The sequence below is a fragment of the Mercenaria mercenaria genome, chromosome 2 (genome assembly GCF_021730395.1).
Source record: "Mercenaria mercenaria strain notata chromosome 2, MADL_Memer_1, whole genome shotgun sequence".
Classification (NCBI taxonomy): domain Eukaryota; kingdom Metazoa; phylum Mollusca; class Bivalvia; order Venerida; family Veneridae; genus Mercenaria; species Mercenaria mercenaria.
Genome location: NC_069362.1, coordinates 12,294,064 through 12,319,157, shown reverse-complemented (window position 1 = coordinate 12,319,157; position 25,094 = coordinate 12,294,064). Strand labels below are relative to the sequence as shown.

The 25,094-nt window shown below is 33.6% G+C and overlaps 1 protein-coding gene across 1 annotated transcript; it reads left to right on the top strand.

The window, feature by feature from the left end:
• The first annotated feature begins 5,055 nt into the window (after positions 1 to 5,055).
• On the top strand, positions 5,056 to 24,079 carry LOC123561968 (fibrillin-1-like). Its single transcript, XM_053529989.1, has 15 exons — positions 5,056 to 5,254; positions 7,183 to 7,305; positions 11,959 to 12,078; positions 12,556 to 12,678; positions 14,120 to 14,242; positions 15,316 to 16,419; positions 16,816 to 16,941; positions 17,162 to 18,268; positions 18,603 to 18,718; positions 19,415 to 19,476; positions 20,313 to 20,496; positions 20,718 to 20,823; positions 21,124 to 21,155; positions 22,053 to 22,176; positions 22,554 to 24,079. Coding segments are annotated over exons 6-13 (2,754 nt in total). The 5' UTR covers positions 5,056 to 5,254; positions 7,183 to 7,305; positions 11,959 to 12,078; positions 12,556 to 12,678; positions 14,120 to 14,242; positions 15,316 to 15,368; the 3' UTR covers positions 21,126 to 21,155; positions 22,053 to 22,176; positions 22,554 to 24,079.
• Positions 24,080 to 25,094: the final 1,015 nt, after the last annotated feature.

The following is a 25,094-nucleotide window of genomic DNA, read 5'->3' as shown; positions in this document are numbered from 1 at the left end:
ACATCCGGATCGTACGACAAAAAAGAGAGAACATTTTTAGATATTAGGAAATTATTACTGCATTTCTTTAGAAGGATTTGAAACTTAGTTTCTGACAAAATATATATTATGGAATCACGTAACAACAGTCTTTTTTATTAATTTTCCATTCAGTTTTGATTAGCGTTTGTAACGGGGAACCGGTGTGTGGGGGTTGGGAAACTGCCTTAATTACAAAGCTTGATATTTAACGGTCGCGAAGTACGAATTCCTTAGTGGTATACCGGTCAAGAAAGTAAAAAAGTTTTTATTGCCAAGGCGGCCCTGGCTAGGCATGTTTTTTTCTTGATTTTGCATTATAAGACAGTTTAGAAGCTAAAACTTATGTTCAAATGTGCATAATATGACAAAACTTCATTCTTAATTAAAAATCATTTTAAGTCAAACACTTCAGGCTCTGCTTTTAAATTCGTCTTTTTGACACCATGAAGAGGATACTACATGTAAGTGCTTTATTATACTGTTTGTATTTTGAATGTAGCATTGACGATAAACTTAACTAAACTGGGATGGACAGATAACATTTGATACATTTTTACTTGCGTTTATAGGTGTGTCGTTTGAGCACTTATCGTTTGAAATAATACATGCTCTGAACATGGTGCGTCTTTTGCCGTTTTGAATTAAATATATTTTTAATGAATGTAAGTTAAAAAATTGATAGTGTCGTATTATGTCGTTATTACAAAAGTAAGTACATCTACTTGGGACATTTTATACAAGGACAATTTAAGCTCTAATTTCAATACACATTTTGCAGCTGTATGTCATGGTTCAACATCCTGTCCAAACAGTGGTACGTGTATCTCTCCGAACAAATGTCAGTGTCGTTCAGGTTACGCTGGATCAAGATGTTCTCGTGAGTTCTATTTACAGAAAAAAACAAGTACGCAAAAAGGAAAAATGCGTCTTATTTGTTTAAAGGTTATATATTCCATGAACTAAGCCAATTCACAATAAAATTGTATCAGAATCCAAGTTGAAGAGTTACATTTTGACTGCCGTGTAAGTATAGATATCAGTTTATGATATTGTCGAATGATGTGCTTGATTGCGTTCTGGGGCCGTGGCTATTTCTGTTGTATCGTTGTCGTTAATTGGTTTGGCAACTATTAACACTTTTTCGTTTGAAGTCCACGATGACTGAAACAGAAAAAGTGGAAAACCAAAGGCCACCTAACACGACATAAATGACTATAGAAAAAGTGAAAAACCCACAGACCTTCGTGACCCTCTTGTTCTGATTATAAGCCTAAAGAAAGCTATATTGTTGACTTTTGCTGAACACATGTTTGTTATTATTATAAATAAGAAAGTCATTACATAGTATCCACTATCATTCAAAATGTTCCCGCAAATATTTCATTAATACTGTCTTTTTACATAGCATTTCCTCTTTCAATTTCCTATGTTTCCAAATAACGTTTCTTATTATCCTACTTTTCCAAACACAATCTCATTACACACTTGAGCCCAATGAATGTCATCTACGTGATTATTCCTCTCGCGTTCATGTATATCTCCAGGTTGTATCTTGATAATCCCTTCTTTATCCAAGCCCGCCCCAATTGCATTCCCATTCGAAAGTAAAAGAAAATAACATGCTACTTTCTAGTGTTTCTACATTTCATTGCTTTATTAGCTCTTTCTCAAACCAAAACACATCAGACCCAACTGAAAGAAATAAAAAGGATTCACATACGAACCGTCCTCTATAAGTTTATCGTCTTTTATCGTAAATGAGAGCTTGGCAAAAAGAGACTGTAACTAACGCAAAAACATAACTTTATTACTAATCTTCATATCTAAAATTAACAGGAAGGTAGATGTCTTTCGGACTGTGCTCTTCTCAAATTCTTCATTATATGACAAAGTCAATTGTTTGCTGACAACCCTTCGTTGAATTTCACAATAATTCATCAAGATGTTTGGCATAAGTACTATTATTTCTTTTACGGCGAAGTCTATTTTTATTAACAAGGAAATATCTTTTTTAAACATGGCGTGTAACGTCTTAATTACACAAGTTCGTTGGTACGAGTACAATACATAGTTATACAGTTTCAGCTATGGATCACTTAGTTAAGCACGGCTCTAAATTTAAAATCAGCGCGATTTAAAATGTTTGGACGCATTTTCTGCAGTTGCATTAAAGACACGAACGTTTCTTATTCTATATTTTACAGCTGTATGTTTCGGAGCACTTTCTTGTCAAAACGGGGGAACATGTTTATCACCAGACAAATGCCAATGTCTATCAGGATTTAGTGGAACAAAATGTGAAGGTAATATCTATGTACTTACTAAGTAATCCTTTCAAAACATAAAGGAAAAGAACATATAATGGTTACAGTCAGCATTAGTTCTAATTATCATAACTAGTTTCAGCTGTTTTGAGAAACCTTAGAACCTTCATTCTTTTAATAATTGTTAGTTTTTACTCGTGTATAGTCTCAAATTTGGCAAGTGGTAGTTATATTGGTTGGCTAAGCCTTTTCCATGGCTTTTAAAAATTTTCGACTTGAATTGATGAAGAGAGTGACAAATATGCATCATTTTATCCTTCATATTATAGACAATAATGAATGCAAACTCAGTATCGATGGATGTCAACAAATCTGTCACAACATGCCTGGCTCATTTTCGTGTTCATGCAAAAATGATTGTTCTCTTTCTTCTGTATCGTTAAGTTCCCCTAAATGATCTACCCAACCAAGACTCTTTAGATATGCCTTTCGATTTGCCAATGTAATTATGTTCATAGTCAGTATTGACAAATATTTTTGTCGATGTCTTGAATGAATTTCATATTTAAGGCAAAGACGTCGCAAATAAAAATGCGTTACAGACATGACGGATCAGTAAATAATATAAACATTACTCCCTAGTTAATGAATCGTCGGTCCATAGTTTGTGTTATTGACTGGTCTATATTTTAAAAAGTTTTGCTGCGGTAAAATAAAAAAGTGAGAAAAAAGTCTTGAAAGATGCCATTTTATACAACACTTACTTAATGACTAACCAGTCAAAATTCAGACTTATCAGCCCGGGGTTAGAAGTTACGAGGGTAACATTCCTATTTATTGACCGACAAGCCATCAACAAGTGTATTACTATTAAACTTCATGTCATGATCATCTATACTTTTGTCATCTTATTCTTAGAGTACCATAGCGGTTAAACTGTATGGCGAAGTAATATATACTCTTTATATGATTGTGTTACCAGATATGGACGAATGTAAAGTATACACTGCCGGATGTCAGCACAACTGTCAAAACACGCCTGGTTCATTTGTATGCTCATGTAATAGTGGTTACACATTGTCTTCAAATTTGAGGTCATGTAACGGTAAGTTCCTCGAAATGTTCTAGTTGTTCTGTATACCATGATATAATTGAGCAATCTTAGACCAATAGCTTTAAAACTGTATACATTTATGTTTTAGCAATAAGTTAGTAGAGCTTGGTATCGTATCTCTTTTAAGGATTTTGCAAAACCTATTGCTCAGAAAAATAGGTATCTTTTTAAATTATGTCTTTTACACATAGCCGAGTGGTTAAAGTCGCTGACTTCAAATCATTTGCCCTTCACCGATCTTGGTTCGAGCCTCACTAGCAGCATTAGATTCTTCGTGAGAGTAAGCCAGCTTACGGACGGTCGGTGGTTCTACCCAGGTGCTCGCTCGTGATGAAATAATGCACGGAGGGACACCTTCGGTCTTGCTCCACCATCAAAGCTGGAAAGTCGCCATATGATCTATAAATGTGTCAGAGCGACGTTATAAACCCAGCAACTTTAAACTGTGTACACATCTTTATATTATCATGTGCGTAAGCAGGTCAAGCCACGGTTTAACCATGTTCATTATATTTATTAATTATATTTCACTAAGGTACATGTTTGTTATTTTTCGTTGCCCGTAATATTTAGGTATTACAATTTGCATGTAGAGCACAAAATTGTAAGACAAAATGTTTGTTAAAATAGATTTTAAATCTACCAAATAGATTATGGACAAAGTAAGTGTTCTTAAAGTTAAACTTGATATTTCTAAAGCAAACAGTTATCTCTTTTCAATATTCTTATCAAGTTGGTTTATATGTTCTTAAGAGCAATAGTCCACGAAGTTAAAAATTCTAAAATGAAGAGATACACATACCAGGAACATTTAACATTTCTACAGAAACAGATGAATGTGAAGATGGTACACACAATTGTACACAAAAATGTCAAAACAAGGATCGTATAAGTGCAGTTGTTATCACGGCTACCTGCTTGAAAGTAACATGAAAACCTGTACAGGTATGTCAGTAGACATGTAGTGATAAATTTGTTTGAACAATATATCTTGCTGTTAAAGAGCCCATTTAAAAATGATAAAATATCAAGCATGCGACAGGATGGCATTATTATAAGAAAATTCTTGATGCATTATTTTAGCTACAACTTTTATAAACGAAATGTTAAGCATGTTTAATACATATTTATTATATTATACTCCTGGTGTCAAAGACAGGGAAAGCAAATGTACATATATTGTTTTAACTCGTCCATATGTCACTGCGTCCGGACGTCTGTTTGTCACACATTCTTGTATACTCACCTTCTTCTACAGTTTCCGTCAAATTCAAATGATAGTTAGTCTACATCACCAACGTTAAATTGACATGTGCATTTGTTTGGACATATCTGATTATATTATATCGAGACATATCTGATTATATTATATCGAGCTATGTCCCATTTTAGATTTGCCAATATTACAACTACATATGTACATTGTGAACTCCTCCTACAGTTTACATTCAGTTCAAATGAAATTGGCCACATTTCGTTAACATGAAATAGACATACGCATAACATGTATTTTATCTGCATTTAAATCCTACCTCAGGGAGTGGTGCAGGGACATGTGTTTTCATTTCTTTCAAATTATCTACATATATTACCGCCTCATCTTATATATCTTTCTTCGGGTTCATAATGTGCGCGCATACGATGTATACTGGCTTCTAATAGCTTTTCTTTTATTATGATATAATTTATTTTAATTTTTTTATTATTCGAGATTGATATTTTTTGTTGCTACATATAGACGAATGTAAAAGTGGTGACCATAAATGTAAACAAAACTGTCGTAATACACCCGGTTCATACGACTGCTTTTGTAACCCAGGATATTCTCTTGGTAAGGATAAGGAGGCGTGTTTCGGTACGTATGTATAATTAAAACTCTAGTTGAAAATATAGATACACTGTTTTTGGTTTATTAGTACTAGTGTTCTTTTCTTTAAAGTAGGAGATATAATCTGTATTCACAAATACAAATTTTGCTTTGTTAACAATGTCATGTGCTGTTTTTAAAAACTTCTTTTATGAATAGTATCAGATATACATTTTATTTCAAACCTTTAAGGTTTCTGCACAGCGTATTTCGTTAGTACTGTACATAGTTTGGCACAGCAAGAAAATGATGACTAATTGTTTACACAGATGCGTTCATATATTACTAGTTTATTTATTTCGCATTTGCATAATATCTAACGATTATCCTGCCAAATTTCTAAAATAGAGTAGTCTATCATTTCAATTTTGGCAGTACCACTTATTATTCAAAGGGGTATTTGACTGAATATCGAACAGTGCATATGTGCAGGCTGATATTGGTCTGCATTGGTCGCAAAGGCAGAATCACCAGCCACCAACAGGCTAAAGGTTAAGTAAACATGATCCTAACTGACAAACTATTTGAGTATCCTCCTTTTTGAAATTAAAACGCATAAACATAAAATAATGAAAAAAAAAACCAAAAAAAAAAAAAAAAAAAAACAGAGACGATTAAATATTAAATGGATATTTTTCACATGAAAACGAACATCATTTTAACATGCAAAGAAGATGTTGTTTACTAAAACATTAAACATCACACAGAACATTGATGTATTTCATAAAAGAGTGTCAGTTCCTTGCGATGCCATTGTATTAAGGTATTGGACCCGTAATAGAGTACCTCCTTTTTGAAGAGTATTCAATTCCTACCATAAACCTACTTTGACTGCAATTTTCAGGGGGTGGGGGCGTAGGTTCAAGCCCCACGGGGACCATTTCTTTTCCATATTTTACATTTTTCTAGTAAGTTTTTACTTTTTTCAAGACTTATTATGGATGTATTGTAAAAAAAGTGGAAAATGTTCATTTTTATAAGCGATTTCTTGCTGTTCAAAGTGAATTTACCTCTGAATCAAGAGGGATAGAGTTAGACATCCTTAAAAATACTGAATTACATGCGATAAAAGTTCTCTATTTTGCCTTCATTCATTAGATTACATATTTTGGAAAAAAGACAGGTAGGTTTCACGTCTGCCCCAAGGTTACTTTTGAATGAAGTGAGCAAATTTCAAAACAGACCCACAGGATTCGACCTTAATGTTTCAATGTTGGAGTTAGAATTCCGTCTCATTAAATACTTGTTTATGATATTTACAATTCTATTTTGTGTTTTATAATTGTTTAACAATAGTTTGATGTTTCTTTTATCAAAATTAATGCTGTAATGGATTCTCTGGATCCGTTTTAGATAGTGGCCATCACATTGAAATTTGTCTCTACTTGAGCTTGAGGAAATACCATAAATTGTACAAAATTTCAGAAAAACGGCACGGTAAAAGTTGTTTACAATTTGCAACACAGTGCGAAACACGGTCAACTTTAAGAATATACCAAGCAAAAGCCATTTTTTAAACATTACTATTAGGGGTCCAATACCTTAAAAGCAACCTATAAAGGGGCCACACATCTGGATAGTTCAACACATTCGGTACCTCACTGTAAGTAAGATCCAGCAAAGGAACAATGAAACAGTGGTTCGCGTCTTACTTTGATGTATTTGCAATATTGTTCGATTGGAACAATTGCAAAAAATAGATGTACCATATTCGGATATTAATAATTTCTTTCATTACAAGTACAATAATCTTTTAAAGGGTTATCAAATTGTATACCCTAAATTTTTGAAATTGACTATGATTTGATGATGTTTATCTTTCATGTAAAGATCTTAACCTTAAATAAATGATCTACACGTACTTTCATAATTTATTGTAGTTTATAGAAATTAATTTAAAAGGATTTAAATTGTAGACATTGATGAATGTAAAAACAGTAACCATGGATGTAAACAACGATGTCAAAACTCGCTAGGGTCCTATTTCCGCTCCTGTTATAGGGGATACTACCTGGATTCTGACAACAAAACGTGTGCTGGTAAGCTTTATGGCTACAGTTGAGAGTTGCTAAGAACTATATTCCTCGTTGCGTACGAATTCGTTTTTTCTCTCAAAGTAATGGACATGATAGCGTGACAATTTTCAACATTTTTTCGTACTATACTTTTTCGTAGTGAGGTGACTTTGTATACACTTGACAAATGTTCTAACGCAAGATTTACATAATTTTTGCCAATCTTTTAAATTTAGGGAAAAAACTAGTGTTAAAAACATTTCAAAATTAAAGCATAATCGAATAAATATGAACAGAACAGAACAGAACATATTTTATTTCTCACAAAAAATATTACAGTTTCTAGTGACAAGCAAAAACAGTTTAATATTCATGTGATAACGAAAATGTGACACTAAGAATACAGATGTGTCCAAATGAATGGATGGAAAATATTTTCGGATGGACATACATAATTAACAACGGTTTGATGTGTGTCGATATCTGTACAATAACGTATACATACAGTCTAAAGCTGATATTTCTACTAGTATTACCTTCATTATACAATATGTTTAATATCTACTCTTGGACAGAAACGAATATTATACATATATAAATATCTGCCCAAAACTCACAATATGTCTTATAATCTGGCATATTACACATTAACTCTTGTGTTTTGTAAACAGTAGCCTTATGGCATAAAAACAATATACTTCATTATAATCAAACCTGTTTCTCACTGCAAGATCGCAGTCTACTATACACATTCAAATACAGGAATAGTATTATACATGTACAATGCTGCTTTAGAACAGACGTTATATTTACAAATAACACAAACATAATTACCGGTATACATAAAATAATTCATATTACAGTCTAAGTCTACGTATTTCAAGTGCTTCCTGGATAAATTTAGCTAACATATATAGTTCTGGTTTATTTTTGGTGGATAACAGTTGGGTAAATTTAAACATACTTGGTCTAGATCTATAATAATGTTTGATATATTTACGTCTCACTGGTTCATACGGGAAACATTTAAATACAAAATGAAATTCATCTTCTATATCATTGCTGTTACATATTTGACAAAACCTTAAATTTCTATCTATTCTGTCTCGACCATATCGGCCAGTCTGTATTCTTAGACTATGAGCAGACACACGAAGTTTTGTAAGTGCAATGCGCAGATTGCGAGACACAATATTATTTAAATATGGTTCCAGTTCTAATGATTCTTTAACACTTTTATACAGAGTCAATACTTCCATACTATTAACACCATTTCGCCATTCTTAAGTAAATTCGTCTATCAGACGTTGTTTAAACATAGAAATAAATACTGAATCTACATTCTTCATCAGATGACTATTATTTATAATATCATTCCATTTATACAAAAACCCGGATTTTGACAAAAGATCTTTAACATGAGTAAACCAATTTACTTTGCCCACGGCGGAATCATTAAGCTCGGAGTTTACAATGGTTTTAATTATAATATTATTGCTCTGGCATAATTTTAACCAATATTTTACAATGCGCACATACCTATTAATATATAAAAGGTACCGTCCCAATTCCCCATATACTGCAACATTACATGTGGATTGCCTAACTCCCAACAATGTTTTGCAAAATTTAATATGTAAAGTTTCCAACTGTTTGGACTTAGAAAGTCCCCATATTTCACAGCCGTAGCTAACTGTGGAACCCACAAAGGAATCAAATAGTTGCAATGCTAATTTTGGTAATGTTTCATGTTTCTTTAAATTGGCAATTAGCGTGTTCATAGCTTTAAGGCCTTTTCCGTACATAGTCTGGGTGTTTAATGAAAAATTCCCTGTATAATTCATAGTAACCCCTAAATAATTAAAATCATTTACAGTCTCTATAATACAAGAGTTGTTTCCATAGTACCAAGATTCGCCTCTAATCAAGCCTCCACGTTTTCTAAACACAACACATTTAGTTTTGTCTACATTTACTTCAAGGCCCCAAGTATTACAATAATCATAAAGTGTGTCTAGAGACGACTGCAAATCAATAGGTGTTTCAGCTAAAATTACCATGTCGTCAGCAAATAACAATAAAATAAGACATAATTCATTTAAAGAGAGCCCAACATCTATTCTCTTTTGCAAATACAATTCTAAATCTTCCACAAATAAAGAAAACATAATCGGGGAAATTATCTCCCCTTGACGTAAGCCGACTGCAATTTCGAAGTAATCTGAAAAACTACCAGTATCTAATGAACGAACACATTATTTAACTGAAGGATACATACTTCTAACTATGCGTAATATTTTTCCGTTAAGACCCATATTATACAATTTATACCACAATGCGTTTCTATTTTATAAAACAACAATATAAACGTTTGTTGTTATTAATAAAGTTTTGTATCAAACAGTTTAGTATAAAGACCGCGTCTACTGTTGATCTATTCTTTCTAAAACCAAACTGTGCATCAGAAATAATGTTATCATCCGACCATTTCGTGATGCGTGCATTTAAAACAGAAGTAAATAATTTGCCTAAATTGCTTCATAAGGTTATACCTCTATAATTGTTGACATTACATTTATCTCCCTTTTTATGTAGCGGTACTATAATACCCTTAGTCCAAACCTCTGGGAAACAACCTGAATTCAGAATATTATCAAACAATATAGTAATATGTCCAGCTAAAATGTCACATGCTTCAATAAAATATGCATTTAACAACTTGTCTTCACCAGACGCTTTGTTTCTACTTAAACGTTTTTTTGCATTGCAAACTTCAATGTATGATATATTTGCGTCTAGCTCTTCATATACAGGTACATCATTATCAAAATCATGCGTATTATTGAAGTTTTCAGATTCTCTGTAAACCTTATTTTCAAAGTCTAAGTTACTGTGATATAATAAATTAAATATTATTGGAGCGTGATCACTAAAATTGTTAAAATTGCATACCTTAAATTTATATAAAGTCATCGATAATCTTAAAGTTTTGCTCATTTAAGAGGACATAATCAATTACACTGGATCCGTTTCTGTTATAACAAGTATACGCCCCCTTACCACAATCACTGCCTAAGCGGCCGTTTGCAATTCTAAGTGATGTTCCCTTGCATAAATCGAGAAGTTTATTACCTTGTGAATTGCTTATTTTGTCCATAGAGAATTTCGGAAGGGGTGTGTCGGAACAGTAATCTGGATCATCAGTTTCCGGGACTAGCCTGTCGCACATTATGTAATCAGCTTTACACGATGTCCGAGCATTGCAATCACCAGCGACTAGAACTGTCCCCTTGGCTTCGAAATTAAAAATATCATTTTGCAAACAATCAAACAGATCAACATCTATAATATTCGTAATCGGCGAAAGCATCGCTCCATAAGTATACTGCAGCTATATACACATCAAATTCCATGCAGAAAAATGCTTTATCAAGTTTCAACCACACTATGGTATCGTGGGTATTTTTTATTATTGATACACCCCCTTTAAGCTCGTTGCGCACATATATAACTGTTCCACCACTGTTTCGTTTAGCATTTCTGGGCTTAAATTTTCTATAGGAATTATAACAATAATAACCATCCAGGTCTATTTTACTATTTTTACCTGTCCAGGACTCCGTCAGAATAACTATATCATTTTCCGTCAGCAGATTTACAAATTCACAGTCTGATCTTTTAAGCGCACTCAAACCATTACAATTCCATATGAAACATTTCAGCCAATCCTGACCCCCCCTATGCATCCTTTACTGGTCTCCCGTTTACAAACAGCGTATCATACGATATCCATGCCTGATGCCCCGATTTACGTGCTTCCTTCATCTTAGGTACCAAACGTCTCACATAATTTAAATACTTGAACTCATTTTCACAAATTCGTGAAATACCAATTAATAAATCAATTGCAAAAATTCGAATAATCTAAACAGTTGTTTCAAACTGATATTATTAAAAAGGGCATGTGAGATAATTATTCCGACATAAACATTTGCTACTTGACGCCGTTATGGTTAAAATATTACGAAATAGGGATAAGGGTAACTCATTAAGGATTTTACGTTTTTTGTTCTTTTCAAATGTCAGAGATACTAAACCAGTATATGAGTATATAACAATTTTCGCAATAGCAACCGGAATTGAGAGTAATTTTAAAAGTGCGAATCTTTATTTAGTTGAACACAAAGGTAAAGATATTTACATTTAGCAAAACAAGTGGGGTCTCAATCTTTGATAAAAATGGTTGTGTTTCTATATTTTTATGACTTGTTTTCATGTCACAATTTAACTTTACTTGTTTCAAAACATTCATACGTTGGTGTATTTTGTAACATGTTAAAATGGGATGTGATCGTAAAATGAAAAGAAAACATAATAACTTGTATTTAACCTTTGAAAATTTCCGTTTGACTTTAATAAAATAATTGTCCAAATAAATGCCAAATATCACAAATGCGCTATTGGTAGAAAACGTGTTCAGCAAGTAAATTTTATAATGTAAATGCAGTAACTAAAGCCGGCAGAACTATTATTTTTTCTTATTGATGAAATCGTGCTTACTTATATTTTTCATGGACTACGGACATTATAGATTACGGACATTATCTATAATGTCTGTGTATTTTTTCCCCCGATAATCGGTTTGTCTAGCAAATTTCTATTTTACAATGTGTATAGACATCAGGGAATGTGAAAGTGATCATGGATGTCAGCAAAATTGCCGAGAAACACCGGGTTCCTATGTCTGTGATTGTGAACTTGGGTACACGCTAGATGAAGACAAAAGGTCATGTAATGGTAAGTACAAAATATATGATGAAATGGACATACTAAAATTTTCCTTCTACCATGCCTCCTTGTTAGATAAGAAAACATTTCTCGCATTTGAATTTGAGGCTTTTACTTTATTTTAACAAGTATTTACTGACCAATAATTGTTCTTTAATTTCTGTTTTGCATTCTTTCCAGCTTTTCAATGTAGAATGGACCAAGAAATGTTCCCAAATTTTTCAGTTTTTTAAAACATTACCTTCTGTTACATAAAAATAATCATGTTAAATATTATTAAAGCCTTATATTGTATTTCTTCTTTTTGTTCTTTTTATTTTAAATGATAACTTTAGACGTTTTTGAAATCAAGAAACAATATTAGACTCATGATATTAAAATTTATGCTGCAATAAATCTTTTTCACCGAAGAAATCAATTACTAACATAATAAGTACATAGTGTTTTTCAGTTTTACAGTTAATTTGCTTTTATTTATATATGCAGACGTGGATGAATGCAGTAACAGTACCCACGAATGTCAACAAATTTGCCTTAACTCAATCGGTTCCTATAGCTGTTCCTGTAATATCGGATATGAACTCACCGCTGATAATTACACGTGTTCAGGTAAAGAAAATATGCTGTTATGATATATTTGTCTTGACGGTTGACTATAGTGTAAACATTGCAGTGAACAAAACAGCATATCTGTCATGTGATAACAAGAGTAACATATTCCCTGTAACTGTTTTATTCGTTTCATGCCATGCATGTTGCAGGAGTATAAAAACATATCATGTCTTGAAGTTTTGTCAGTTCTGATTAATTGACATTAACAGTAAAAGATTGTAAAATCCATTAAAAAGCAAAGGTATGGCGTATTCTTTTTGAATACATAGAACATTTTTACGGTTTTTTGTAGGCTTTCACTTGACATTTTCACTGTGAATCCTCGTGCCGCAGAATAACTGTCACAAAAAATACACAAAAACCAATTACATTCATTAAAATGGATATTTCAAACCAAACTTATACGTAAATGTATATACTTGCCGACATAAATTTGCCCTCGCCAAAGGGGACCTGAACTTTATTGGAATCACTTTAAAATTGTTCAGTCCGTGTGTCCGTTTGTCTGTCCAACCTTGTCGATAATAAATAAGCTAAGCCTGTAGAGGGCATTATTGGAATTTCGTAGTACTTTCCGTATAGTCGCCTGTCTGTCAAATTGTACTGTCTTACTGTTTATTGCAAAAGTCTTTTTCATCCTCGTGACTTATTAATTAAGCTCAGAAAAAAAAATACAATGTTGTCTCCAAAATACAAATATGACGGTTGGAAAGAGCATAACAATCTAAAACTACACAGTTCATTTCTCTAAACTGTGTCTAATTTACAAATGACATGAAATATACAAATTACAGATATTCATGAGAATGTCTCTACAACCATATAACACTTCTTTTTCCACATACTGCATCTTAACATATGACATTATTTCTTATAAGATAAACATTCACCCTATGCCAGTTCATATTAATCGCATCTGAAATTGCTGACATTTTGACTATCTACGGTACTGGCCTATAGACAACCTCCGAATAAAGACCGCAACTATAAACCTGCTTATAAAGACCAATATTTATTTTTAACATGTTTAACAGTAAAAAACTTTAAATTTGCCTTTGTTGACAGACCACTTGTTGACATAGACCACTATTCTCATTTCAAAAGGATACTGTTTACAGACTTCGCTGTTTACATCCTTTTATTTATATAGCCTCGGTATTCGTAACGATAAACCTATGACGTTCGTGTTTACACATAATAATTAACTGACATGTATATGTCGTAACATTCAAGAGATCATAATGCTCGGCTGACTACAATTGATTATACACATTACATCGTCATATTCGATGCGTGTATTTTACGGAGGATTCTCATAAAAAGCGTTAGACTTTCACAATTTTTACACGTTCATATTCATATCAAGATCTAAACTACCAAATCGCAATTTTTGTTTCCTTAATTTCAAATATTTTCATATTGACATTACTGTTTACAGATATCGACGAGTGTGAGAGCAACATTCATAAATGTGAGCACATTTGTGAAAACACACCAGGGTCCTACACTTGTTATTGTAAAACTGGATTTACTCTAGACACTGATAACAGAACGTGTCAAGGTATCTTCCTATCACTTTACAAATAATTCATCAGAGTTTTATCCCACAGCAAGTAACATTTAATATTATGGATGTCACAATACATGATGTCTGTTTTTTCACGAGTAAGATGTTCAGAAGCGGATAGGATTTCTTATTTTCCAAATGACAACCAGTACCGTTAAGTAATGATCCCACACATACGTGCTTGATCTAACCAAAAATTCTAACAAAAGCCATTACATACGACTTCTGGAATTTACTCAGTCAACAATTAACTTAAACATCTTTTCATTTAAAGCTGCTGGTTTTCAAAGACTTGGCTCAAAGGGTTCGTTTTACTTTATATATGAGGCACAAATGGCCTTTCCATTTTTATTAAAATGCTTCCATTTAACTTGTTAGAGACCGTAAGAGTTAAACAATGAAGACCTTTGAATGACCTCCTCTCGTGTCTAGTAAGATAGTTGAATGTACACCATCTTAATCTATATTTACATTGCGTAGACTAGCGACGTAGAAACATTTTCAGTTGTTATGTACAATGTATTTGATCATTGTTTTTGAGCTATGACCTTCGAGGTTTTGGAAAATATGAAACTGAACGAGTCTTTGAGAAGAGATCAACCATAATGTGGAAATGTTTAAAAGAAAATAACATATTTGGTAATCTTAACCAGTTGTTATTTTTAACTGTCTTCTTTCACACTCATATCTAGCGTGATTGGCTTAAACTTTCATAGAAATTAAATATTAACGTGTAGATGAAAACTTTTGTTATTTACAGGCGTCAAAATTATAGATTACATGGCAAATTTTAGTTTTCTCTCTGTTGAAATATTTTGTCGAATTCATTTGTAAACTTCAATATTGACTCAATAGGAAATTCACTGGTGATCAACCGCGAAATATAGACTGTTAATTTGGTTTTAGATGTAGCAGCTGCCCTTAAGACCAATTTGAAAATTGTCGTAGGGTTCCGCGGCTGAGTGATCAAGTTTGCACTGATTTCGAAATTCTTTAACATTACATGATTCTTTTAGGTAGTATAGATAAGTAAAAGGTATCATGCATGTACAAATTATTTACTTTAGGCATCGATTGTGATATAAATAATGGAGGATGCGAGCATAACTGTGTACATAAGATGGGAATATTCGAATGTAACTGTAATGATGTATATGCTTTAGCTAAGGATGGAGTATCGTGCAATGATATCGATGAATGTGCTACCAAGAATGGAGGATGTGACCAACAGTGTAACAACTCAGACGGATCCTTTTCTTGCAGTTGTTATGGTGGGTATATTCTAAATAATGATAATATGACATGTGAAGACTTGAATGAATGCGAAACCAACAATGGCGGCTGTGTTCAAATTTGTGAAAATAAGAATGAGACATTTAGGTGTGTGTGTGAAGACGGATATTCTCTGCAAAATGACAATCGAACGTGCATTGATATCAATGAATGCGAAACAAATAATGGCGGATGTGAACAGCTTTGTATAAATGAAGATGGACAATTTGTTTGTTCCTGTTCGGATGGATTCTCACTTGAAAGCGATAACAGATCGTGCAATGATGTAAATGAATGCGACACAAACAATGGGGGATGTGAACACCATTGCACAAATAAAAACGGGTCATACTCTTGCAGCTGTTTAGAAGGGTTTGCCTTGCAGTCTGATAATATGACATGTACAGACATAAACGAATGCGAAATATATAACGGACGCTGCGATCAAAATTGCAATTATTCGGAAGGGTCTTATTTCTGCTACTGTTCTGAAGGCTTCACGCAACAGGCTATCAATGAAACTTGCGAGGATATAAATGAATGTGAAATTGAAAATGGAGGTTGCAATCAGACCTGTGTCAATGTCAACGGATCTTTCAAATGTGAATACAACAAAGGATATTTGATATCGCCAGATAACATTTCGTGCGAAGACGTGAATGAATGCATCTTTGGCAATGGCAACTGCAGCCAGATCTGCGTAAACGAAGAGGCATCTTTCTCTTGTGGATGCTTGGGTGGATGTATTCTCCAAGATGATGGTAAAGCATGCCTCGATGTGAATGAATGTGAGGTAAACAACGGAGGATGTGAGGAGCAGTGTACAAATACTGAAGGCTCATTCTACTGCAGTTGCGATGTGGACCACATTCTAAATACAGATGGGTTTACGTGTGATAGTAAGTATTCTAAGGAATTCCGACGAAGGTGAATTTTGCTCTTGTTTGCGTGCTGTATATATCTAAACTAAATATATAAAAGACAAAAACACCAATTGCTGGTTTCTTTTTAACATTTAGCTGATTTAAATTGCATAGTAAGCCTGTAATAGAGCTGTTTATTTGGAAGCCATTTCGATGCTTTTTGGTGGAGTTTTCTAAATCTTAAAAGTTCTCCCTCTCTAAATGTACCACCAGCAAAATATTATAAACGAACTGCTGTTTGATTTCTTATCGACAAATACAAAACGCCAGTCCTGTGATAAATATGGTTATGATTTTTCACTTTAATTTCAATGATTTCTTTTGCCCTCACTGTATATGATTATTGTCTAAAAGAATACGTGGTACTTTCAGGTACCGATGAATGTAAGAGTAAAAGGATCCATGAATGCGAACAAACCTGTGTAAACATACCAGGTTCATATGTTTGCTTTTGCAATGCTGGGTTTTCACTCGACTCCGACAACAAAACTTGCTCAGGTACGTTTTAAGTTTTACGAATTCTTAAAGACAATTAATTTCACTGTCATAAACGCTATCAATGAACCAAGCAAGTGTAGTGAATTCTGTATTTCAAAATAACACATTTTCCAGTTTTGTTAAAGTCTGAAAAGAGGAAACACTAGGAGACGTTACATTGACGACATTTAAGGAACATCTAAAGGAATGTTCAGTATCAGAAAAAAATCTTTAATTTTAGATATTAATGAATGCAAAGTCGATAACGGCGGATGCGATCATAACTGTACCAACATAAATGGGACGTTTGAATGTGGCTGTAACGAAGGATATAGTTTACAGAACGACTCGACATCATGCAAAGATGTTGATGAATGTGCGGACGAGAAAGGCGGTTGTGAGCAATTATGCATCAATACAGACGGGTCATTTTCTTGCAATTGTTCTGACGGGTTTGTCCTGGAGAATGACAGTGTAACTTGTAAAGACTTAAACGAATGTGAAGCTAATAATGGTGGATGTGATCAAATATGTACCAACGAAAATGGAACATACACTTGCGTGTGTACAACTGGATACTTATTGAATGATGATGCTCATACATGCGATGACGTCGATGAGTGCGAGGTAAACAATGGAACCTGTGAACAACTTTGTAGAAATGAAGAAGGGAGTTTCTCTTGCTTCTGTTCAGATGGATTCTCGCTTGAAAGTGACAACACAACTTGTACAGACGTCAATGAATGCAGAAACTATAATGGTGGATGCGAACAAACGTGCAAGAACACAAACGGATCTTTCATTTGCGGCTGCACCAATGGATTTTCCTTACATTCCGAAAATGGAACATGCAAAGACATAAACGAATGTAAAACAAATAATGGACTTTGTGATCATCATTGTTTCAATTCCGATGGAGCATATTATTGCTCTTGCTCAGACGGTTTCTTGTTACAAGGAAACAATCAATCATGTGAAGACGTGGATGAATGTGATACCGAGAATGGTGGTTGTGGGCAGATTTGTGTCAACTTAAACGGATCCTTCACCTGTGGATGTAAAGCCGGCTTTTCTTTAATGGCGAATAATTTGACATGCGACGACGTGAATGAATGCAATGCCAACAACGGTGCATGTACCCAGAACTGCGTGAATGAGATCGGATCCTTCACATGCGGATGTCATGATGGCTTTTCTCTCCTAGATGATGGAAAAACATGCTTCGATATTGATGAATGTGAAAAAAGTAACGGAGGGTGCCAGGAGAAGTGTACGAATTCCGAAGGTACATTTCACTGCAGTTGTGACACGGGCAAAACTCTAAATGACGATGGGTTTACCTGTGACAGTAAGTTATTTGCCATTTTGTAATGCTAAGAGGAAAATAACATACTTCTCAGCACAACACGATCATTTTACAAAAACAAATGATAGTTTATCTAAGAACATATTCTAACAATTAGTAATATACACCGGCAAATCATTGCCGTCATTCTCAACGTTCAACTTAATATAATAGGTCTTTTTATTCCCTTGGACAGTTATATTATTAAATAATTTCTGTTATAGGCGCATGGACATGGCTGAGTTTCACCGTGTATGATATTTCTATTTGAAACATTAAATGTCTGTTAGAAGTTTACATCAGAATACACCAGAATCAAAATATTTTGCAATTTCAGATACAACGTTTCCTTCAATTTCCTCAACACTGAGACTCGTAATCGATGAATCACTATCAAATGAACGACACAATGCATCAGCAAATGACAATATTTTTGAAAAAGTGAAGGAGTCTGTACGTACATTTTCATTTTTGCAACAATATGAACCTTCCATTAATTTAGATAACAGGCTAATATTTATCACATGTTTGACGTCGTGGGAATGAAATAAAGCCATTTCATAACTTTGGTAATACACTAGTGTAATAAAGCTTTGACGTTGATGTCGTTCTTAGTATAGGAGACGTTGGTCGAACTGACATGGTCTATGATAGGCAAAAAAGAAGGATTTGGATGTCTCAGCAGGAAAAGCTTAAATTGATTAAACTAGTTGCATAAAAGTGATAAAATGCTCGACAGAGCTTCGAACTTTATCATTTTATCAAACTTATATGATAAGTTCATTATGAAAAGACACTCATGTAATATCCTTTATTTATCAATTCGAAGCAATAATTACTTTTAAAACGAACCAAAAAGATGTTGTAGCAATACACTAGTAAACAAAGTTTGAAAAATCACTTTTCAATGAAGCAAACATTTAAGACGGGTTGTTTTCGAACGCTTTCGTAAAATAACTGACATAAAGTGGAACAAACAACATAACACAAGAATACTATATACATGTTCTGTTACATAGCAGAAAACATGTTTATTTAATTTTACTAATCAATAGAAGAGAATTTGTTTTCTATTAACAATTTTTCATGCATGAATATCTTGACTTATTGTGATACAATTACGAACCCTTTTGTAAATGTCCCTTGCAGCTTGACACATACTTTAAGACATTCATCAAGAATCCTATCACTGTGGCCGTACATCAGATAAGGTTTGTATGTATGTCGTTCTTTGAACTTAACTTTAACCTTTGAAATGAGACTGTCCTTAAAGGAAATATGAAATAAAACTATATCAATACTTCTTTAAGTATATGAGACAAGAAATCGTATTCCGTGAAATATGTGATGGCAAATTCTGTTTCAAACTAAGATCAGTTTAGATTTTCATTATGAACACTGCGTAAAATTGTTTGCATTTAAAAAAAGAGGCTTGGTCAAATGTAGGAAGAAACCATTCAATTATATAAATACCGTATAAGATCCCGGAAACATCACGCTATTTCGTAATATAACAAAACATTGTACTACAATCTAAATAATGCAAGATATTTAGCCAAAAAAGTGCTTTTTTCTTGAAAATTTTATATGTGACTTTATCAAATTATAATTAAATATAATCTATATATTTGTAATAAATTATAATCATATATTATATAAAGTTATATTTTCCGATCCTTTAGAATCATGGAGACCATTCATCGTATTAATCAATACATGTCTCCTTTGGTATTGCAAGGTTCTGTTTTTTATTTCTAAAGTATCTTCCTATAGATTATAATTGAAATAAAAAAGCCTTTAAAGGTCTGCCATAATTGAATATTGGTAACATGATATATGAAAATGGACATCGATTAGAAACATAGATTTTGAGAAAAAAATATTTTTGGTATGTAGTGGGTACATTTGAAATGCTTCCCAGTCTTCAGCGGGGGTGTGCACCGGTAATGCGAATACAACAGGAAACCCTTTAGATTTCACGCACAAACCTACGATTAAAAATATATGATTGACATTTGCCTAATATTCAGTTTGTTGTTGTTTGTAGGAAATTCCAGGACAAAGATGGGAAAATTGTTATTGTAGCAAGTTATACGGTTTGGTACAACGAAAGCGGGATGAGCAATAAAGAAAAAGACAGACTACTTCGTGGATCTACTGATCTCGCTGACGGAACTACTTTGCTGTACGGTGGAAAGACTGTACACGCAAACTTTTGTACAACGACAAAAGTTAGCAGTGCTCGTATCATTCCACAGATAATAAAGACAGTCTTTTTCTAATTGACACATGTCATTGGATCATTAATTATTAAAAATATGATGTGGACACCTCTGTAAACTGCGCAGATAATGTAAAAGTCTTTGTCAAACTGTATCTATGCCAAAGGCTGGTGATACTAATTCCATGTATTTATTCGGACTTAAAATAAAATCGATAGTGTTCTTTACAGATATGCCGGAGAACAGAAGTGGACTTTGTGAGGTACACAAAATGCTTTATGGAAATTGTGAACCAGGGTTTGATTGCAGAATTAAAGGAAACACCCCTCGCTGCGTGTACGTCATAATTTTGCTATTGTTTGCTGCTATGATTGGTAGAAATAACTGCATTTTATATTAGTTATTAAGATGTGCGACACAAGAAAACATGTCAAAGTACATCTCCTAAGCCACGGGTGTATGTGACTATAACGTTCGTTCTAGACAGATTTGGTGCAACTCGTAAACTTTCAGTTGTTCTTTACAAAAAGCTGAGACAGCAGAGTTATATCAATGATTCCTTTAGCGCATTATCAACCACTTTGTTTGTTTACTTAAACAAAATTCTTATTATGTTCATTTTGTTTTTAATTTTAGAAAAACTCAGCCTACAGAATCACGTCAAAAAGGTAAGATTTATTGAGTACCTTTGCATGTGTACGCATTCAATTTCCAACGACTCAAAAAAAGTTCTCAGTGTTCAAATCGTTTTATCCATGTAAGTGTAACAATGGACTTTAAAGTAAGGAATTATATGATGCAGTAAGGTATTTAGTTGAACACTGGTTAAAATTTGGAGAAAGTTATGTGATTCCGCCGTTCGCCTACTGCGAAAAGGGGAAAGTATGGATGATTGGGTGTGAACTATATCTACTGGCAATAGGACACAGCTTACATGGTATAGCTATAGAACCTATAGAACCTGTTGCTACAGCAGTCTGTTTCCGTATGCATGTGAAGGGAATCAAAACGTTTAACTGTTCTGTATTCATAGCGAACAGTATGTTTGTTGAAATGTATTTAATGAAATACATCCAAATATAAATTATCAACGATATAATGACCGTTTGATTTTCTCGTTAATATAAGAGAAGTTACATTTTTTGATAACAAAATTCTCTCTTACACAAACGCATTAAATGTTCATACACATTTTTACACTTTTAGTACAAAAATTATATGTTTATTTTTAGAAATCATTGAACAATTGCATGTATTTCGAAATATTTTTAATTTCATGCCTGTTTAGGCAGTAATATTGCCGCATGTGTAATATTTATCATTATATGAACACTTTTAGAAATGTTACATATCTAATTTTTATTTTCATTCAATTTAAGACTACGTAAATATGGATTAGCTTCGTCTACTTCTTCTTCTTCTTCTTTTACACCCTACACTGATTTAAGATTAACAATAAGGCATTATGTAAAGGTAAACATAGATACTAACCTGGAGCTGTTTCACAATGTAATTTATTAACGAATGGTAGATTAGTTAAAACAATTTAATTATATTTATAACAGGTGGATCCATTGTCTACATTGCTCCTGTTCTTGTTGTTATATTGTTGTTGGGGGCTGGAATAATCGCCTTCTGGTATATAAAGAAGTAAAGGAAACACACTAGTGATTCAGGTGTTAAATATAAGTACGTTGCATTTGTATTTTAGTAAAATGGCACATGATCAATACTTATATATAATGCCGATTAATAATTTAAAAGCTGGATCCTAATAAAATAGCATTTCATGATCTGCCAGGTACTGTACTGCTAAAACAGTTATCATTGTTTGGCAGTTTTGCTACTGCTGTAAAATCAGATATTTTTGCAAGACTCAGTTTTGCTATGATTAAAGTTTGAATTGATTCACTGTGCGCGATGAATGGCTAATATATGATATATGTGATTATAACAGCTAAACTTCTGCACGAATATTTATTTCATGAATACGGGGAGTTAGCAAATATGTCTCAAGTTAACTCATCCCGAATTTTTAATTATGCTATATTTGATTTTAATTTAAGACGGGAACGTTCGGCAACACTACTGAGCGAACTTCAAGAAGGAGACAACACTTACCAAGAAATGAAATGTACAGAGGAGGCTACATCAAGATTTTTCGCAAGTGAGCCATCATCAATCACGTCGAATCTTGCAGGCGGCGAGGAGATACGAAACTCTTCAGAACTATCAAATGTTAAAGTCAAGAGGTCATCACAAGAGATCACAGCTGACAAAATGAAAAAGGTTTCCTCACAATCTGAAGAAAAAGAAACAAAATCAACCAAAGACAAAAAGAAGACAAATCCAATCTTCTATTGAAAGAGGAGCTACACGAGACACAATCATAACAAAATGATGGCCAGAAGAAATGCTACTATGAAATTTCAAATAATACAAATATACAATGTATTTCTATACGTACCGAAATGTTAATAAAACATGCCAAGAGATATGAGAGAAAGCAATTTAACTCATTTTATACAATAACCATGTACGAAAAAAAGAGAAGTATTTAATGATGCATGATTGTGCTAAAAACCTTTCTTGTATGCTAATAAATTACTAATGCTAATGTTTCATATCGCATTATAAATAAACTAAAAGTATGATTAATCTGTAATAATAACTTTATGAGTATGCGATGAACATTAATTGCGTTGTTTTGGTCGATGTGTAATGTCAGCTATTACTTTCAAGTACAACTGGTCGTTTATTGATTTAGTAGGGGATTACTTTTATTTACACCGTCCCGTGTCTTTGGAACATGGTGGGGGTAAGAGTGAGGTTGGGTGCGCACCATACACCGGTTTAAGCTCCCCAGTGGTGTTTTTGCCACTGACCGTTCCAAGGCGGTGCCCCACTGTGTTCCTTTGTTTGTTCTTTTTGTCCTCATGTGTTGGCTTTGTGTATTTGCGCGTGTATGTGTGTGTGTGTGTTTTGGTGTGCACGTCTGCGTGCTGTAGGTTTCGTTTTGGGGAGGCTGCGTTTTTGGTACGTGGCATTCCCTGTTTGATATTTGTCTTTGTTTTTTAGTGTTTCATTTATGCATGGCTATTCAAATAACTTGACACAAACATTTACCACAACAATTTCATTTTCTTGTTGGCTGAGGCTAAAATGAACTAACCTTCTTGAAATTCAAATACAGATATAGTCTTTGTGTACGTGTGTGTGTGCACGCGCGTGCGTGCATGAGTGTGTGTGTTTCTTTTTTTTATGGTCTTTGGAAAAAAACAAAGAAAAATATCAAACAGGGAGTGCCACGCACCAAAAGCGCAGCCTCCTCAAAACGAACCGTATTAAATATATTTTTTTATCGTTTGTATATCACAGAGCCGAACCGTTAGTTAACTTGGTTCCTGTACTTTAGCGGAGTTGTTACATTTTTGTCCTTTTTAGCCGTTGGGTCCATTCAATGTCTCTATATAAATGAAATTCCGCTTAAGCAAGACCCGGTTAACTGCTCATTTATCGTGGTTCAGCTCAAATACGCTCAACAAAGAAGTGCATGTTGAAAAAAAAAAACAAAAACAAATAAAACAAGGAATGCCACGTACCAAAATCGCAGCCTCCCCAAAACGAAACCTACAGCACGCAGACGTGCACACCACAAACACACACACATGCACACACACAAAGCCAATGTTTGATAATAACATAACAGAATAGGGACAGGGTTTCTTTTCATTTTACACAAAAGAAGAAAGAAAATTATGTGGCAAATAAGCTACTGAGAGCATTATACATAACTCTTTATGCTCGAGTTTGTGAATATTATTTCATTGATATAATTTTACAGAAGAAAATTCCATACTAGCAAGTGATATTTGTTTTTTTTCTGTAACTGGAATTCTTTTAATCCGATAACAACATGTTTTGTAAAGTTTTGTGCAATCACAGTTATAAGCTATAAGAAAATAAACAAATTTTTGTGTAATAACAATTACTAGCTTTTTTGAAATAAATCTTAATTTTCGTTTTGCTATTTTATGATTTATTTCGAGCAGAAGCACATCGCGTAATTTGCCCCTATTGTATTTTCTTATTATAAATTATATAAAAGAAAAAAGGCAAATATGTTTTATCGAAACTTGGAATCGAATTTGCATTAAAAAGTTCCCACTATCTGACTAAAGTACTTGATCTTCTAAACGAAGATCTGAGGATGACCCATTCACATTCATCTTTCTGTATAATTGGATTTCCGGTATTGCTGTTTTTACTTTCGCAAATCAATTTTTATTTGAACCAATCAGACGACTCGTCTCAACAAGCATTTGGCTGAACCATCAAAATAGTGTCGAATGTTAAAGGGTGAGAAAAACTGTGCAGTCAGTGCGGGGTTCAAACCCGGGACCCCTCGCTTACAGGGCGAGTGCTTTACCGACTGAGCTAACCGGCTGCCTGACACTCCGTCCTGTGACATATGATTCCTCTCAAAACACGAGGACGCAGTCATGATGTGGTCGTCATAAGAATTGTAAACATGAAAAACCCAGGTTAAATAAAGATATATTAAACTTCTACTTTCACTTTCAAAATGTTGAAAGCAATGCTATGAT